We start from the raw sequence: 20,303 nt of genomic DNA, 5'->3' as shown, positions 1-20,303 counted from the left end.
ATGCTGTATTTCTTCACAGGACTTTTAAAGGAGACATCCTTCAACAACAGAATATATTTGAAAATACATTTGTACAAGACACTCGGGTGAGAACATGACAGGTTTTTTTCCACAAGTCCTCATACCTGGATTCCCGTACAGGCAGTGACAAACAATCTCATACACATTTGGTCTCAGAAGAAGTAAAAACAGTAAAACAAGTCACAAAGTAGCCAAAATAATGTAGTGAAGGGTTAATCCACAATAGACGGCAAAGGGCTCCAAACGTCTTGCTACTCAAATAACTGATGAAAACCACAGCAGCAACAATCCACGATTATTTTTCTCTGAATTTGTGTGCTATCTGCTGTGAGATGCCTGCACTGTGCAATCCAAAGTGAATGAACCCTTTGAGAAAAAAATAATCCAAGTTCAACTGACCAATAAAACTGGGAGAGAACATTGAAACAGATCGTCTGCACGAGACACATCCCGACATTTGAAAAATAAGGCTATACAGATCACATGCTTCAGTTGATTTCCATGTCATTTCAGCTTTTAAATGTCACCTCTGGAGTTCGGCGTCTTTACACGGTTCTCCACAGCCAATAGTGTCAGTGTCTGCACATCCTTCAATTCACAAACATGAATGTGTGCACACCAGCTGTCGGTGTGAATGTGGGACGTCGAAGCTCTTCGAGGCGCTGTCAACGGAGCCAACTGCAGGGAACTCCCAGCTTCTGTCTCCATGGTCAGCCCGACCAGCTGCTGTGGCTCTGCATTCGTGATTTGAGAGCAGCACAGTGGCCGTTCATGCCGTTTTCTCCTTTAGTATGGGGAGGGGAGATCTTGAGGCCATCTGTGGCCGAGTCAGGCTCTTCCTCTGAGCTGCTCTCAATGTCACTGCGAACATCATTGCAGACCTGGCAGACGGGAGAGAGAATTCTGTCAATAAACAGTTGATGAAGACTAAATTTGAGATACTCAGCTGAAAATTGTGAGCTTTTTTTGGGGTTTGGGACCCTATGAGTTGGTTATCAATGCTCTACAGTGACAGTAAAAATAAAATATTTCATCAATTTCTCTAGAAAACCTACATTAAAGGTTGCTGTCAGATCATTTCCTGAGTTGCTAGTTGGACAGAAACACAAATGAGACCAAATTCTGCTTATTTGTCAGTTTCTTTTCTTTGTTACTGTGTAATGAGCCTGAAAATGACAGGATAGGATACAGGAAGGAAAGTGACTCCTTGGTTTAACTGCTCAGACAGACTGCATGGACTGAGACAGCCTGTGATTGAGTGAACCTGTGAGGGTTCATATTGATCAGTTTGAAAACAGAAGGAAGGTTGGGAATCACCATGACTGATATATTTCTACACCTGATTTGCCACAGGGTGGTGGTGTGGGACAACTGCAACAATTTCCTGCTTAATAAGAAACAGTTGGGCATACCTGACATTCATGACACCATTACAACATTACTCAGCATTTGCAACCCCCCTCCTATTGCTTTTTGTGAGTAGAGCTTGATCTAAGTGTAAACTGCAAGAGCTGTCAGAGTAAGAGCCACTACAGCTACTCTGAGTCCTGATGGAAACACACAGGAGAGGTGAAATTAAGGTTGGAGAAACAAATAAGAGCAGAGCAAGTGAATAGAAACTTACAGCCCAACACAGAGAAGGTAAAGTTGTCAAGCAGACAGAGCAGACGCAGAGAAGAAAGAAAGCAGCGAGGAGGGCTCACTGGACAAAGATAAGACAGAGGATCCCCCTCTCTCTTTCTGGGGGAGAGGAAATAAACTGCGTCTGCAGAAAGATTGAGACAGAGTCAGACAAGAAAAACATGGTGAGGCTGCAAATCCATCACCAAAACTAGCTGTGAGGTGCCATGTTGTACATGTCAATAAACGTTCTGCTGTCAGGCAAAGAGGTGCAGCTGGGAATAACATTTACCTGGTGATCTCTGTCACTGATGAATCCAAAGTGGATCAATAAAAAAAAGGGAATCTAAAAAGCCCTGAAGTGTGGAGTGAATAGTGATCAATACATGCAAAAAAAAAGACTTTCGTTTAGCTGTAATCTGTTTAGATACTTTGTTAGAGAATTCAGTGAGGTGGAATTATATCCTGAAACATAAAAAGATACATGAACTAAAGTACTTTTCAATCGAATAAAAATCACATTATTTAGAAAAATGTCTGATAAAAATCGGTAAATTTAAGCTCATATCACTCAGGAAGCAACAGCAGTCACTTTACATGGTAAATCTGAGGAAATGAAAACGCACAGCTCAGTTTGAGCCAATTATTCTGAAGTGAAACCATCGGGTGCGTTAACTAACCCGGAAGATGTTTGAACTGCCTACCTGCTGCTGAAGACGTTGTTTTTCTGAAAGCGACTGAATTTCTGCTAATTCAAAGTTTAGAAAACTTGGATTTGAGATATTCTTCTTTAATAATGGCTGTGAACGTTGCACCAACAATGGTAAACAAACGTAAACAACAGCAAATGCTGCAAGAATGTTTGGGTCCTTAAAGGATAAGACCGGTTTTTTGACATTGGGCCCTTGATTTCACATTATAACATGATGTTCTACTCACCCCTGCTTGTTGTTGGTCATTTGGAGCTGTTCCGAAGATATTCGAGAGGCATCTGGCTGCTCTCTTGAGATATTCGGCCATGAAACGGTTTCCTATGGGCAAGCTTATACAGGCACAAACTATGCTGTTTATAATTTATTAATTACTCTACACTAGCACTGATAACGTGGAGGTGCGTCGCTTACTTATAAAAAATCCGGGTTACTAATTTTGAATTTTAGCCGAATGAATAAATAGGCAGCAGGTCTGTGGGCTGTCTGTGGCAGTAGCACGACGAGGACGTCAGTAACACCCACTTTACGACGAAAAAATCAAAATTACAATAACCCGGATTTTTTTAAGTAAGCGACGCACCTCCACGTTATCAGTGCTAATGTACAGTAATTAATAAATTATAAACAGCATAGTTTGTGCCTGTATAAGCTTGCCCATAGGAAACCGTTTCATGGCCGAATATCTCAAGAGAGCAGCCAGACGCCTCTCGAATATCTTCGGAACAGCTCCAAATGTTCAACAACAAGCAGGGGTGAGTAGAACATCATGTTATAATGTGAAATCAAGGGCCCAATGTCAAAAAACCGGTCTTATCCTTTAAATAGAGCAATATGTCCAGAAAATGCCATCGGCATTGGCAAAGTAAAAACAGTTTTTTGTTAATTTATTGAAAAGGAAACATGGAAATATGGCTTCACTTTGTACATGGCTACAACACCTTTTGGCAGCGAGGGCACATCGGGACGTCCAAGCTCGATCGGGTTAGATGAGGGAGGGTTGATGCGAATCTGAGACGTTAACCAGGTTTCAGGACCAGAGGAGACTCTGGCCGGGTCACTGCAGGGCCTTCAGAGGTTTCCTTTGGGCAAACTTTGGCGATATGCTTTGGGTAACCGTCTTGCTGAAATGTAACCCCAGCCTCACTCAGAACAGTTTTCGCTCTGTAGGTTTCTGCATGCATCTTTCCTGTGTGATTAGCCTGCAGACTGTCACAGTAATGCATCACCTCAGCACGATGCTGCCATCATTATGTTGGATCATGGAAATGGTATCAGTGGGGTGATGCTCGGTTCCTGGTTGTACACTTACAGGCCGATGGGAATGGTGACTAAATAGTTAAATCTCTGTTGCTTCAGTTCAGAAGATGTTGCTGCTCCTACTGCCATTCAGCAGATTCTCAGCAGACTGTCCCGTGCTGGTGACGAATGGCTCTTGTCTGACCGTGCTACCATGCAGGGCTAATAGGAGTATTGCATTGTTATCCTTCTATTCCTCTCAACTAAGGGGCTGTGTATCCCATTCATAGTGATGATTGGCTTGTTGTTACCTGCCAGACTAAGGCCCTTTATCCCAATAACTTGTCTGGCTGAGCAATCGGATCTAGAAGCTTTGTTAATGGTCCCAAACTTCTCCCTTTCTTGATACTTTAGACTACAGAAACATTCCAGTAAACTCCCCAAGAATTCCCAAACTCAAGAAAACTGTTTTTATTTTGCCTTTGAGGAGAACTGGGTAGACAAATGATGAAAAAAAAAAAAGGGTCCCAATGACTCACCTTGCCTCGCAGCATGGCTTTAATAGCTATACGGGCTATGAGGTACGACCAGAAGATGTGCAGAACTTGGAGGACACACAGTAAGATATTGAATAGCCACCAGGATGGAAATGGCCCCACAATGTCCCAGCTTTCAAACATGGTGGAGTTCAGGACCCTGTAAAAACAAAGAGACAAACAGATGGAAATGTTACACCCAAGTACTGAAACAGCTTTTTGTCTCTGTCGTCATAATATGTTAAACTAACTTTTGTTCAATCGGACCATAACATCATGTGGTAGAGATACAAGTGCTCCATTGGCCTCTATTTTTTATTCAGTTGAGCTTTTAGTGTTCCTGCATTTATCTTTTCTTTCCATTGTAATTGGTCATCTCAGGTTTTATTGTACATGTGTACAACGATGTTGGTGAGGTCACGTCTTCCTTTAAATCCAGCTGAGTGGCGTGAGGTTGTCAACAGACACCCACCCCCCCCCCCCCCCCCCCCCCCCCGACGGTATAGATTTCAGTCCACGTCGCTGCACCAGCAACACTAGCTTTATCAATCAACCACACCAAGACACTGAATATAGCTGCTCAGGTTACTTTTGCCAATGATAGGTTCCCTATTGTCTGTGTCTCTGGAGGCTGAGCAGCACCACCCAGGTTTGTGTCGAGGAACAGTCTTCATCTGAGTGGCACCCTATGCCTAAAGTTCAGTACAGATCTAAGAGTTCTAAAGCAGAAGTTAAGTGAGCTAAGTTAAGCGTCTGGTTTCCACTCAGTTGCATGGTGCTTTTCATTTTAGAGTCACCTAAAATCCATTCAAAGGCTGCAGAATCCAGCCTATGGCTCTAAACAGGGTTATGGATCACAGCTCCGGGATATATGCTAGAAAGAAGGTTATCTAAGGAACCAAAGCAGAGTGTATTTATGATCATTTCTATAAAAGCAGCTCAGAGAAAGCCTTCAAACACTCCCTTTAAACATTGCTCAGCCACCACCATGAACATCAGCGCTTGATTTTTACTCTCGATTTAACAGACATCATCTATCCATTAAATTAAAATGAAGTCATCTCATTTGCACTGCACAGGTAATGCATGAATAAACTAGTAGTTGCAGGTGTCAGACAGTACTCACCATATTGGAAATATAACGAGTCGTGTAATGAAGAAAGCCACACTAAACATGATGAAAAGGAAGTCACACAAGCGCTGGTACTTGGCATAGTTGGCCAGCTTAGCAGCCTGTCGAAGAACAAAACGGAAAATGTATATTATGTTGCATGTATAAAGATTTGTTTCTGAGCTGAACTAAAATTAGCTCCAAACGGTTTGGATTTAAGCCAAGAGGAAACAACTTAGAATAACGAGGAAACAGTGAGGCTGCTGAGACTGAGGGGAAAGTACTGAATGTGACATCAGAGGCTGCTCAGCTATCATTGGCAGCCATGTCTGAACACATTATATCAACCACATGCTTTCTATCTATGTTACTTTCTCAGCATATTAGAGAGAACCTTTGCTCAGTGTTGCATGTGCCAGAGAAGCTCATGTATCACTGTAGCTGTAAAAAATAACAATATGGGGAACGCTTAAAGAGTCTCTGTCTATGACAAGATGTGAAATGAGGTGATGTCATGCAAAACCCATTATCTATCATTTCAATGCAGTTCCCAGGATATTAGATTCTGCATTGTGTTACGTCTCTGAAACAGATGGCTGTTCCCTGTTATTACTGACCTCTAGCAGGAAATCAGAGGCATCGTGGACACACAGCACGAGGCTCCCCACTCGCGCCATGTTGTTGACGTAAGAGAAGCTGATCAGGCCCACTGTTGCCAGGTGATGGATGAACATGATCAGGAAGTCCTGGAAATGAATAAAAAGGTGGGAGCAATGCTTAGAGTGCTGTATGTTTCTACATTTCTCTCTGAAGACGCAGCTTCCCACAGGCTTCAAATGGAAATGTCACATCAACCACTGAATGAACTGCCACCAAATGTGGATCACACAACATGCTAACAGTGTGACTGTAAGTGAGCTTAAATTTGACTAAAAGCCCTCTTGTGCCACAGAAGATGGTAATTTTTTTATTTGTTTATATTGACAGCCAACTAAAGGATTTCACATTTCCCAAATATAAAACACCTAAAATAACGCACATCCTTTTAAAAATGCAGCAGCAAGTTTCTTTAAAAAGAGGCGCAACGTAAGAAGCAGATTAACAAGGCCGAGAAGAGTAGGTGATGATGCAATATTGCATCACCTCTTACTTTCAGACATAAGATTTGCACTGATTCTTGTTTGAGCTGGGATGCCAAACCTTGCCTTGAAGACAAGTGTGAGCACTTCCATACATTTATAAGACCTTCAGCTCCGTTTAATTTAAATCTTAAACTCTAGATTAGGTCCCAATGATCAGAACCTCCATAGAGGGTGACAGGGTAAAACTCTTGTCATCTAAGACCATCTAAGTTTGTGGCGCCATCATACCAACACCTAATGAGCCCTCCAAGGCCTTCAGGATTCCCGAATGGCAAAACATTTTAAAACAAATGTATAGTTTTAAGATTAACGTTGCAGATCTCTGGAAAAACACGTTGGCAGTGGCTTAAAACGCTTGGCCAAAACAAAAGACGCGTGCGTCTGACAGTCAAGCCAACTGTGCTGACAGCAGAGGATTACGGGTGCAGACAGACTGCTCTTCAACAGATTTAGTGAGGAAATATACATTCTGTGGTTTTGATTCTCCATTTAACTAGCAATATCATGAAGGTGGTTTATGTCAAATGACATTAATGTGTTGTTCCATTTTTTTTTTTTTGCATCTCCTGACTTTTGAATGCTGGAACTTTAATGTTCATTGAGCAAAAGATAAAGCATCCATAGAGAAAAACACATTACCGGCCCTTATCTTTGATCTGTCTGACAGGCCCTAAGAACGGGCAGCTTCCCTATGCTGAATTATTTAATTTTAAATGATTTTTATCCAAACTTTTTATCGTTTGGACATCCATTTCCTGTATCCGTACATATCTATATAATACATTCATGATTAGGAGAAGAAAAAAACGATAAGAAAATAAGTAGTGCAAATTTGAGGAGGAAAATTCCCTCATGAATTAAGGCCTTTAATGTAATAAAAAGACATTCTGCTGAAGACGTAAGTTGAACGCTTTGCTTTGTCTGCCTTATCTGATCATCATATAATAAACAGATTCAACTGACTGCATATTAAACCAAACCAGACAGCCAATCTAAAACAATTCTTCAGAGATTTAAGGTGGTATGAACTAACCAAAGTAAAGTGTGTGCTACTCTGGGATTCAGTGGAATTTCTGCAATCCTAACAGACTTAGGCCTGCTCCATCCTGCAGTCACATGACGGTGGGTGCCCTCGTGCTGGAAACACAGAGCATTCACAGAGCGGGCAGCATTAGCTGCACCCGCCCCCTTCAAAAACACGCATGTGACCTGCTTCCGAAATCAAAACTGAAAGAGTCTGTTATATAGAAAACTCAAAAGTCCGGTTTCCATTTGATGGACTCTAATTTACATTAAAGCGAGACACTTTGCATCGCATTTACACATTCTCTGGTACTGACAAATGAGGAACAATAGACATATTGACTAATGTTTTTTTTAATTTTTTGGGGCTTTTATGCCTTTAATGGACAGGACAGTTTAGAAAGACAGGAAGCAGGGGGCAGAGAGAGGGGGAACGACATGCAGCAAAGGGCCATGACTCGAACCGGGGCCAGCTGCAGCGAGGACTATTGCCTCTTGTACATGGGGCGCCTGCTGTACCCACTACACCACGGACCACCCCTTGACTAATGTTTAACAGGGAGTGGCCACTGTGGAGTATCCAGACTGGTCTAATCTAACACTGATTCAGTGGTATGCTTACCTTCCTCTTTATGTCGGTGAACTGGGAGAACATAAGTGACCAGTAGAAGGCCAGTTCTGACACATAGTAGTGATAAAGACCCCAAGTCATGACCTGAAGAGACAGAGAGAAGCTCATAAGAGTACTTTATTCATTCATAGCACTAAATTAAACTACGGTGGACACACAATGTGAGAAAGTGACAGACGTGTGACTATTACATGAACCAGCGAATCCCCACTATGCACAGGGTACCGTTTTCCATTGTCTTGTGGTTTATATTACGTTTATTTTTAGCACAAAGATGAAAAATGTAACTTTCCGCCTTTCTTCTCCAGCCAGCTCATCAGAACCGAAGATTCAAGATTTTCTCCCCTATGACACCCACAACCTACACAAGTAGGTCTAATCACTACACGTGCATATGGAAAGTCAACAGCAATGTGTTTGAACGTCATGGCCAGACTGCTTTTTATGGCCTTTTATCACGTATCCGAGACCAGATTATTGGGTAAATGTAAACGGTGGCAAAGTTTCTGCTATCACGCACTCAGAAAAGTCAACACTGGCTATGATTCTGCACATAACTAACAGTGCAGTTTACCTGCCTGTACAATGTAAACCAATCCAGTCCAAGTTTAAAGTGTAAATAAACTACACTCATATTACACTTTTCTAGTCTTGTTCACCAGTCTAAGCGCTTTACAGTACAAGTCACATTGGGCCATCCACACTGTGCTTCTTATTATATAAATCTTCATAATCTGTGGCGTACACACACTCACAAACCCTCGTGGGCATCAGAGGTAATATTATCTTGCTCTTTGAGGTGTGTACAGTGGAAGCTGGGAATTTAACCAGTGACCCTCTGATTGGTGAACATCCACTCCATCTTCTGTGCCACAGCCATCCCAAGCAGAGTGCAACAAATACGGTTGGTTGAAGTTGGGAATTACTTTCTAAGTATGTAATTAATCTATGCAGTTATTATGAACCATAGAGGAGATAAATAGAGAAAAAAAAAGCTGAATCATACCTGATAGGGGTAACCGTACCAACAATGCCGTGTGTCCCACATCCAAGGAGACTAAAGGAAAAGGCAAAAGCAAATTTAAGAAAAAAGGGAGCATTAGCCAGGCAAATCATGGTAACGTCTGAGTTTATATCATGATAAGTCTATACCATCAGCTGCTGACCTCACCTGCCACAGAAACTGGAACCCATAAGTAAATATACCCAAATAAAATGTAAATCTCCACCTGGAAGTAAAACAGAAGAAATAGCCCATGATTTCACAGGAGAATGCTTTAATCAAATAATCAACCAAATGGTTGCCAAGAACCTCATCATTTAAACATTTATACTGGCCAAAAGACACAAAAACAAGTGCTAACTCTTGGCTTTTCAGAGCAACGTTTGCAGTGCGTTTAGTCGCCACTGCAGAAATGGTTGGCATTTCTCAGCTCTGCCTTGGCATGGCATAGATGGGAACACCAGACTCAAATATACAGTTGATGTTGACAGATGATGCTGCAAGCAGGGCGTTTACCCATCATAACGTCTAACATAGAAGATCCAAAACTGACGACAACAGCTCGTGGATGAAAAGAGACGAGACTGATCGACAACTTTATCCGTGTCCAAGCCTGTTAGCAGCTCTTTTTCTACACCACTCTGTGTCTGCGGTACAGAAATAAAAATATACTACACACTGAAATAAACTACACTAATTATCTCAGATAGTCGTAATTATCAGAAATTGTGGTCCAATGCCGCCAGCAGGATACCGTGTAATGCAATAACTCTATGATGTGGGAGGTAGTGGTGAACTGGACTTCAGAACATCAGGGTAAAACACTCCTGCTGGCAATGGGAAATGATTTCTCTGGCTTATTTCAGTGTAGGTGAACCACGCTACTTCTGGTTTAAACACGGCAAAAGTGTGCTCAAGCCTGCAGAGAGGTTAGAAGTGACCCCAACAGGAATGAACCTACATGCTCTCGCAGAACTTTGTGTGCGTGCTGGGTTTATCTTGGTTCCTGCGGTGTCTGAACCAGCGCTGAACCTTCCGCACCTGCCAGTCAAGCTGCTTAGACAGGCCATCCAGATGGCGTGAGTCCGGGTTCTGTCACGAGAGAAGACAAACGACAAAGGATCGCAGACCTTATCATTGAGACTCTGAGGATAACACCATCATAGAGAGAAGATGGTGGTAAATTGAAGGAAAAAAAAACACGAAATGATTCTGTGAAAACTTATCATCCAGAAGCCAGATATTCTCTGATGATGTGAGTTTTTAAAGGTGCGACTGCTTCCTCACAGTCAATTTCATTTGCTCAACAAATATGACTAATCTAAAAGCATAACAGGAGGCCTGAAAAGGTCTGTATGACTCCATCTATGTGCTAAATGTTAAATATTAATTTGTAATCTTTGTGAGAGAAAAAAGCGGGAGCTTTATCAAATTCTTTTAAATGTGCAGATATATCTCATTTCTATTTAATGACATTAAATAGGCCAAGATATTTTGACATAATCTAAAAATAAAAAGATTAAACACAGATATGGAAGACAGCTTACTTCAAAATGTAAGCCAGGTGTGTTACTTACAAAGCAAACAAGGCAACAAACGCACCAGAAAGTACCAGAATGCATTTCTTTTACATCCAAAACGCATTTTTCTTTACTTTATAGCCTCAGCCTTGTATTTGCTACTTCTCTGTACGTTACCATATCAGACTTGAAATTGGATGGACAAAAAGACAAAAAACAACGACCCAAATAAAAGCTGATGTGATGGAAGTTGTAAACAGCATTCAGTGCGGTGTTCAAAGTCGTATTTAAAACTGGGAAACAATTTGTTTTAATTCAATTCACTTCAGATTTATCCAAATCCCAACAAATGTCATCTCAAGGCACGTCAAAGATTTGAAAAGTTTTAAAGCTTTGACAAACATGCTTAGGTGTAATAACGCAGAATTGCCATTAAGAAGACAACTTAAGTCCACCTAAACATCTGCAAGTCCATGAAATGAACCCCAAATCTAAATGAAGCAACGCATCTTAAACTTTAGCAAGGAATGAATCACTACGATACACCTGAACATAAATGCTTCTTTACAACAGGAGACCGGTGTCCAGACCTTTGTGATGGATGTAAACACTTTCTCCAGCACTGCATTGGGCTGAGCTCTTCTCCCAACACCGACCTGGATGTGAAGACGTCGGGCACAGGCGCTGGCGATAAATCTGCGACGGAGGTGAAAGGTGGATGGTCACTCGCTGATCTTCAAACATGAACACTGTTGTTTTAAACACTTTTCAGGCCGTGATGTGAAATCAACCTCAATCAGGGTTCCTCTGTGCATTGATAATAGAGACACGGTGTGTCAAATGTGTGCAAAGTGAGTACACTCAAAGGGACGGCTCTTTTTGACATTAGCTCTTATGGACCCAGTCGTACAAACATATCAGTGGATAAGTATCGCTTCAGGAATCTTCTTCTCCTTTCTCCTGCAGAGCCAACAGTCTATATCAATTTTGTGTCACATGTCTCCGGCGTAGAAACAGAGACGGGGAGCATCCTCCATCTGTTTTAATAGACTGACTGGCTAATGGCTAGCCAGAGATGAAATACAGCTGAAACTTGCCAAAGATGCACAAATCTCCTGTGATTAGAGGATGTCTTCATTAGTGGAACATTACGTCCCTGAAGATCCCCGTCGGCAGATCTGTTTTGCAGGATATGGAAGGCTGAGTTTACCTGAATAAAACCAAGCTGTGACTTTAACAGGTAATGCAGGTGCTTTGCAGTGTTATCAGCTTACAGATGGCTCCTATATGTTTACTATCAGTCAGCATGTACAAACAATGGGTCTCATGCAAGAACCGTTCGTACGCACAGATTTGTTCTTAAATCGTCCGTATGAGTGATTTAAGAGAATTTGCGCATTCACCAATATTTTCGTATTTTACGTTTTCTTTCAGGTACGAACAGAATTTACGAGTGATCCAGACCTGTCGTAGGAGTTTCGTAAAAAAAAGTCAGCTGTTATTCCAATCAAGTTTGCTTGACTAATGGATTGTATATTTAATTACTTTGAAGAAAACATAAATAAATATACATTATACCCCATAATTATGCTGACATTATTCTGTTTGACTTAAATTGTGCATTAATTGAGGGTTCATTTGAATCTGTAACGGGAAGCGCAGCGGCTGTCTTGCTACTTTTGGATGCCTTAGCGCGTCAGGCTCTTGGAAAAGACCGTGTGGAGACAGACTAAGATTAAGATTCCCAAAGACTGTGCTGCTACAAATATGCAGCTTGCTAGAGCCACAACTCCAGAGAGAAAAACGCTGATCAAACCCAATTCCACCACACGTCCAGGTCCTCACCACCCTTGGATTTTTGGCCACTGGAACCTTTCAGAGGGAGATTGGGGACAGATCGGGTGTGTCCCAGTCCTCTGTGAGTCGTGCGCTCCCCTTGGTCATCAAAACTCTCATCAGTTTATCACCCATGGTACATCAAATTCCCAAACACCGCTGTCCAACAAGTACAAATTAAGAGGGACTTTCATGCCTTGGCTGGACTGCCAAACATAATCGGAGCAATAGACACATACGCATCAAAGCACCCGTGCTGTCGTGGAGCGCACTGAGCTGAAGGCCAGGTGGGTGTGTCTCGATACCTCGTTCATGGCGCAATATTGCCATGAACGAGGTTCTCCACCTGAACCAGCCCAGGCAGACCAGAAGGCGTGGTGCCAGAAGACCCCCCTCATGGACCACCCCATCAAAGAGCCATCATGATGAGGCAACAACTGATTGCACGGCTTTAGTTGCAGTCATCGAGCGCCTGCCCATGGCGAGACGTTTTTTTTAAGCCATTTTCATATCAAACCATTTATTTTTTTATTTCGGTGACATGGTATTAACAGCACTCCTAATTGCTTCCCATTTCTTCGCTTTAGCAGGTCCCATAAATTCCACTGCTGACACTGCTAAAAAAGACAGATTTTCCTTTTTGGACTCAGAGCCCGTAAAGTTGTTCTTTTTGCGCCTTGATGCCATTCTCATGACTCAACACTTCCTGGCACAGGAGAGAGGAAGCACAGCCTTATATGGTATTATTTTGGGCGTGGAGTATGCAAATCTACTATCCTCGTGCACGTGAACTTAGATACGCACAGGTGTGATTCATCATTTACACAGGTCGTTTACACACTTTTTCCGAAGTTAAGAGCGCTTGTTGAATCTGACGTGGCGTGTTCGTACGAGACCTTCATACGAAAAAAGTAAGAGAAATTTAGAATAAAAATACGAAAATGTTCTTGCATGAGGTCCATTGACTGTTACTGGAGGATTGGTGTTACTTTTTCAATATCTATTCCATCCAGATAGATTTATTCTGGATATACTGAGACATATTGGATTTATTGATTCTGGATTTGTTGTCAATTTGCAGAAGGTGCATATCCTTTTTTTTTTTTTTTTTTTTTTCTCCCATCAGGTGAACTTAGGAACTCAGGTGAAACTTCTGCACTGACTGAGCAGAGTCTTGTAGAGTATGGATCAGACTCTGGTCTCATTGTAATAACCTTGCAGCTACAGCTAAGACTGTCAGCACATAGTGATCCTCAGAAATATAAGTTGGGTTATTCAAAAAACAGAAGAAAATCAATGGGCATTGTGAAAACTAAGCTGAATTATCTATTGCCAAACAGGATTAAAAAAAAAAAAACTAAAATAGCCTCGGTCAAACATTACAAGGATGTGCAGGACGGCTGATAAAAATGACTGAAGAAAAACATTCCTGAGATCTGTGATGGATCGCTTTCACCAACAGTGATGAAAAGAGAGACGAAGCGGTAAAGCTCCGGTGAAACTCATTTCACAGACGATGTAGTAGAAGGTCTATTGACACTGTAACTTTACAGAATCCTTCTTGGTCGCAATAAAAACCTTTTGACAGGAAAAAACAACAACACAATAGTCCAAATCCTCAAGCTCAGCCTTGGGTTTGTTTGAGGAACTTTAATTCTCTTAAGTAAACCAGGGGATTTAGTTAGGTACACAAATCAAATCCAGACGTTGTCTGTTGTCTTTCTTGTTTGTAACAATGTTTAAACGATTGCATCAACACATTGTTGTGTCACTTGGGTTTCATTTGCTTTTGAAAGCTCACAGTCAAAACACAAATCGTGGGTGAGAGCTCGAGTTTGTAACCCACACGTCACAAGCTTTTCCAGTCTGGATCAAATTTTATGGAGTGTTGCTGGTGGGACGATCACATGACACGGCAGCGTTTAATACAATTTTCTAAAGGTCTGGATTTCATTATAACAAACTTCCAAAACTAAACATTGAGTACTAAACCAGGATCTTCTTCTTTCGGCTCTCCCTTTATCAGGGGTCGCCACAGCATGTTGATCTCGCGTCATCGATTTGGCACGTTTTACACCGGATGGTAGGGATGTAACCGTACACTCAACTCACGATTCGATACGGTTCACGATTTTTTTTGTTCAAGATACGATTTTTCTCACGATTTTTTTTTTCTTAATCAAAATGAGCTACAGAAAAATTATGACCAAATAAAATGATCTTTTATTTGTAGGAAAAAAATCTTAGAGTTGCTTTCTTTACAGAAACTCTGTAAAACAGTTTGTGTCCTCTTATAAAAATTGCAACTTACATGGCCATCTTAAACTAACAACAAAATACATGAAAAATATCTCCTTTCTTTAGAAACAATCTCTCAAGTAAACTGGTGTTAACTGGTGTAATTTAATCTTAAATAACAAAAGAATATCAAATCTTGACCAAAAAAAAAGAGGTCCTTTCTTTACAGAAACACTGTTAAAACACTGTTTTTGTGTCTTGTGGAAAAAGTGCAACTGCAGTAGTTATTCACTTAAAAAACAAAGAATAACTGGATTTTTAAAAACAAATCCCACATCAAAATAATGACATTAAAACAAAATCTAGATGTCCACCCGTCGGTTGTGATAGACACAGTATCAGCCCTCTGGAGAACCTCAACCACATGAGCTCTTACCTCCTGGTAGAGTTTTGGGACCACCACCTGGCTGAAGTGCTGTCGTGACGGGATGCGGGATCTTGGCTCCAGCGTGTTCATCAACAGCCGAAAGGCCTCGTTTTCAACGACGGCAAAGGGCCTCAAATCTTTTCCAATAAAATAATCAAAAAAAGGACTCCTCTCGCATTCACGATTAATTTTTTCTGCCAACCGATGCGAATTGTCACGCATATGTATCGGTTTTCAATCATGCTACGATGCATTGTTACATCCCTTCTCAACCATAACCATTTATACAGGCTTGTGAACAGCCCTAGAAATACACTGGCTCGTGCACTCACACTCACTCTTAGGGACAATTGGAACCCACGCATACACAGGGAGAACATGCGAACTCCACACAGAAAGGCCCCAGCTGGGAATCGCAATCGCACCTGGAACCCTCTTGCTGTGAGGCGACAGTGCTAAACACCACCGTGCACCCCTCGATGACAAAATCAGGATGATATCCTTAAAAAGCTTTTTTTTTGTTGTTCATAGTCAAATAATACTTGTTTTTTTTAATTACTAAATATATTAATATTAATATTATCAGTTAAATAAAGACAATTTCATTTGATAAAATGTGCTTTTGAAAGACTGCCAAATACAAATGAACACAGTGGTTTGTAGACTACAGCTTACTGATGACGGGTATATTGATTAATATCTTCCTGTGAAATTGGGCTAATAAGAAGCTACCGGATGTTTGTCTGGGGCAAAATGAATCAACAGAAAAAGACAAATTCAAATTTGAAGACTAATGCCACATGTTTGTCGCAGTGTATTAATCTAATTTCATTTTTACAACAAATACATTTTGTAGGTTATTGAAAGTATTTCTGAAGTGTTCCTTGTGTGATCTTAGGTCAGCAAGGGGTAATCACTTTTATGCAGACACAACACTTATCCTGTCGTCTTGCTATTTATTTGACAAATGCAGACCCTGCAGCATCAAATCATCGCCTGTTTGCCCACTAAAATCCAGCACTGTGTGCGGTTGCTCTCCACTCGTTTGTTCTATCTAAGCAGATAAATTAGCTGCATTTCCAACACATGACTCTCACAGCCTTTAAGTTTGACAAGCTGGGGTAAGTAGGTTCTTCCTCATTACTGAAGCATGGCTGAACCTTTTATCGAAGGTTTTTTTTTTTTTATTTCCTCCCTCTCTGCGTGAACCTGAGTTACTTCCCAGTATGTTGCAGTATCTGAATGCTGAAGTATTGTTTGGTTTGGAACTTTGACAAGTATGTAGATCAGAGAAGCTGGTTTATAGAACTACGAAACGGATTCGACCAATAAGCATAAAGTTGTAGAAAAGATTACAAAAAAAAAGTGAATTCATGCTTAAAAACAGACTTATTCTCTAAGATGATTCCTAAATTGGCTTTAGTGGCAGTAGTGCTGTGCGATACTACGATATATGTCGTGGTGCGATATAAAAATGTCTACCGTACGATATAGTGCTCTATTGTTTATATTGCTTTTTTTTTTTTAAATTAAAATTACACGTTGTATGAACAATGAATGAAGGCTAAGTGTAAATGCAGCAACGCTACCACTTTGCGGTGGCATTTTTACGAGCCTGAACGAATCGTTGACCAAAGGCATCTGCTATGACAAGCAGTCGCGCAGACACCGCAAAATCACAGACGCCATTGCCATTCAAAAATTGCCATTAATTTCATATATATATATTTATATAATTTTAAGAAAAAATACTATTTCGGGATATATATCATTATCGGGATATAAAATTTTGTCCATATCGCACAACACTAACATGCAGCCATCAGTTTCTGACACTTAAAATCTCAAGGGTGGCACAGTGCTGAATGTGATGGATTGTGTTAGTTATTCATCCTGAACTCTTTCCATCTCACTATTAAACTCTTACCTAATTGCATGCTTGAGCTTCTCTTGAGGGCACAAGTTCTTTGTCATAATCAGGAGGAATCGATATTTAGCACACAAACGCCTCTGCCTACTGAGCTAATCGGTGGACAGCAGCAACAGGAGAGGCGAGAAACAAAAGATCATCTATTTATGTCAAATGTCAAAACGTCCCTGTTCCTTTTCAGAAGCTCCCCCCTCCAACATTCACAAAGCCCGTTACCAAGAGACGGGCTCGGTGTGGTCTGTTTACACGGACACTAGTAGCCTTGATGGCTGAGAAGTGAAGAGAGCCAAGCTACCTTGAACCGCGACACTGGAAAACTTTCCAGTGCTGGGTCTGAGGCTGAGGCCTGGCTCTATCCACAGCACTGAAATGGATGGAACCGTGGCCTTCATTTGACTTTACGGCATGCGTTTCGAGACAGAAATGAGATTTTGAGGGGTGATAATGTCAGAATTCTCAGACTGACACTGAGAAATAAACAAAGACAGTGCTAACTGCCAGACAACAGGTTTTTTGTGTTCAGTATCTACACTCACTTCCTTGATAAGATAACATACCTGCTAGCTTATGAGGAAACAACACACTAAAAAGGGCCAAAAGAGATTATCAGGTCAAGACTGGTTACTTCTAATCTCATGCACATCTCAGCCTGTAGTCTGTGCAACTCATGACTTCTAAGAGCGTGCACACACAAAGCTGCCTGGCTGCTCACATCTACAGCGAGTGCCAGTGAGTAGCTAAGCAATGATTATGATCAAAACAAGAATGAACTGGTTGAGCAGAGGGGGCACCTGAGCGGGCTGAGAACAACCCTCCCATCTGAAAAGAAAAACTACCTGCAGGTGGTTGGGAATCCTGCAGATACACCTAATGGACTAACAAAACAGTGCAATCTAAGACCTTTGCAAGATACACAAAGATACAATAACTGCATAGAAGACTTTGTTGGCATTGGCTCACACAGACACGGCACAGCACCACTACAAAGTGTGCTGGCACTGCAGAAATCAGAGGTGTGACAACAGTGCCGATGCCTAATGTGGCATGTTCTGCCAAGCTGACCCTTCCTTACACAGATATGTGATTACCACCGCTGCTGGCTCAGAGGTACAACAACTCTAACCGCCGCCGCCGCCCTCTCTTCACCCTAAGAAAAGAAGGACGAGGTACAACAGAGCAGGTGGTGTGAAAGAGGCTTATGTTACTCTCAAGATTCAAATCTTTCTGACACCAGTGACTTGCCTCATCTTTCAGCCATGTTATCACATTTTAAAGCTGTGGAATGAAAAAGACAAAAAGAAACCTAAAATGCAGAACTGGTTCTACGATCGCAGCCGTGATGCCACTGCTCAAACTTTCAAAATGACTGCAGCAGCCAAGCTTGTCACAGCAGACGTTATAAATGAACTATTGACAGAATTTAGATTTCTGCTCACTCGTCAGTTTGAAAAGAAGCACTGATAATAAACAGCCGCATTAACAGGGGTTGTCAGTGCCCAAAGGTAAAGACCGGAGGGATTGGAATAACACTACAAATGCTAATTGGTATTGAGTGCAGACGCAGTCGGCTTAAGACAAAGGGTTGCATTGCTGTCGAGGAAAAGTCGGCCCCCGAGGCAAAATGTGAAAGTGTCTTCACAGGTTAAGGTCATTTGGGTCGCTTCAAGGCAAAGGGAAGGTCAAGCTCAACATTAAAGGGCTGAACTCAAAACACATCCTGCAGCTTAAACCGTTCACCATCGCTTCAGTGTCGATGCAGCATGAAACGGCACCATGTTGATGCAATTATACAACGTTCACATGTGGCACATGATTTGAACCTATGACATGGTCTTGTTTCCGTGGCGACAGCACCCAAAGTGAAAAGGGTTTTCAAAATGAAGCTGGTATATGGCACATATGACGTAGACGTACTGGATTGTTATATTATCCAGAGAAGTTGGACTGAAAGGGGTGAATGGGTGTCTGAGCCTTGAAATGTTGGAACATTTGGAAAAAATATTTTTTGGAACCGGTTCTACATCTTTGTAGAACTCTGTGAAAATGAGAAATAGAATAAAATCTGAAATTAGCGTGTAACCCAAAACCAGTTTGTAGGAGGGAAAGTGTAAGAGAAATCTGACCTCATTATCACCACTGAGGGACCCTTTTACTTCCAATGTGTTGTGTTGTGTTTTAAGTTCTACAGAGAGACGAGTAGGAACTGAAGCTGTAGTGTGATGTCTTCCTCTGATAAATAAATCAATGAGCCAGTTTTGCCGTCTGGAATGTTGGGTAGTAACAAGGAATAAACTGCTCTCTGATAACAGCCACCTACATCAGGCCACACACTCCTTGAGGACAGCTTCACAATTGAATCCCCGACTGGAAGCTTTGGCACCTGAGACTGGTGGCTCAGAGCCAAGAGCATCTTACTGAACACCTCAGCAACTCCCCTTCAACGCCTCCAATATCTAATTGCTCCTACACTCCCTACGGCCAAGGCCCTGTATGTGTCCTGTCTATACCTTAAGTATCCATCTCAGAACAATAACAGGAATATTTGCAATCCTGAATAATACATCTGTAAATCTGCCCTACCAGAAGCTTGTTGCATGTCTGTTTCTCTATATCAGAGGTCACCAACTGGCGGACCGCGGTCCAGGTCCGGACCGCAAAGCCGTCCCATACGGACCCGGACCTAACCGGCCAAAAACAGAAGGTTATGATAAAACCTGACGGAGCGCTTCCATTTTAACCGACGCAGCTTTTGTAGTCTTTACGGTAGCAGTTTAGCTGGTGTGGAAACGCACAGACCAATCCCACGTGATACTACTCAGCCAATCAAGTCTGTGCATTACAGGCGGTAAACATTGCGAACCTACAGTGCAGACAGAAAAGAGTTTGAGTGAAGTTACACATGAAAAGACGATAGATAGCATACAGTTAGAGAAAACAAAGGGAGATATACAGACGACTAACTTGAAGAAAGTTGAGAAACAGGAGTGAGACGGAGAAAGGGAGAGGAACGGACAACGGAGCCGGAGAAAGGTAGAGAAAATTAAGTAACAAATGGCGCTCTCCAAAAAAAGAAAAGTGGACAGCGAAAATAGAGCATTTAATCCGGAATGGACAGACTCGTTTCTGTTCATACTTCCCACTGGGAGCATTAAAACAGTGTGTCTCATATGTTCAGAGACTGTGGCACTTATAAGAAGTGCCAATGTGAAACGCCATTATGAGACAAAACATAAAGGTTTTGAACAAACATACCCACTCAAATCTGAAGTGAGATCACAGAAAATAAGTGGTCTCAGAGCCCAATATGACCAGTCCA

The 20,303-nt window shown here is 41.6% G+C and overlaps 1 protein-coding gene across 2 annotated transcripts; it reads right to left on the bottom strand.

Moving 5' to 3' along the window:
• Window positions 1-39: 39 nt before the first annotated feature.
• cers5 (ceramide synthase 5) lies at window positions 40-17,284 on the bottom strand. 2 transcript variants are annotated; one of them, XR_012769513.1, is made up of 11 exons: window positions 16,985-17,284; window positions 11,147-11,252; window positions 9,998-10,128; window positions 9,205-9,262; window positions 9,040-9,090; window positions 8,025-8,117; window positions 5,855-5,983; window positions 5,253-5,359; window positions 4,130-4,286; window positions 1,646-1,786; window positions 820-902 (listed from the first exon to the last, which is right to left on the bottom strand). XR_012769513.1 is itself a non-coding variant. In XM_075461543.1 (10 exons), the coding sequence occupies exons 1-10, from the start codon at window positions 17,029-17,031 to the stop codon at window positions 732-734; spliced, it is 1,050 nt and encodes a 349-aa protein (XP_075317658.1). In that variant the 5' UTR covers window positions 17,032-17,110; the 3' UTR covers window positions 40-731. The 2 variants fall into 2 exon arrangements, 1 of the variants encoding a protein (XP_075317658.1); XM_075461543.1 differs by lacking the exon at window positions 1,646-1,786 and having other exon boundaries at window positions 40-902; window positions 16,985-17,110.
• Window positions 17,285-20,303: the final 3,019 nt, after the last annotated feature.

The sequence above is a fragment of the Odontesthes bonariensis genome, chromosome 3 (genome assembly GCF_027942865.1).
Source record: "Odontesthes bonariensis isolate fOdoBon6 chromosome 3, fOdoBon6.hap1, whole genome shotgun sequence".
Lineage (NCBI taxonomy): Eukaryota > Metazoa > Chordata > Actinopteri > Atheriniformes > Atherinopsidae > Odontesthes > Odontesthes bonariensis.
Note: the sequence above shows the minus strand (reverse complement) of the source record. Positions and strands in the feature narration are given on the sequence as shown.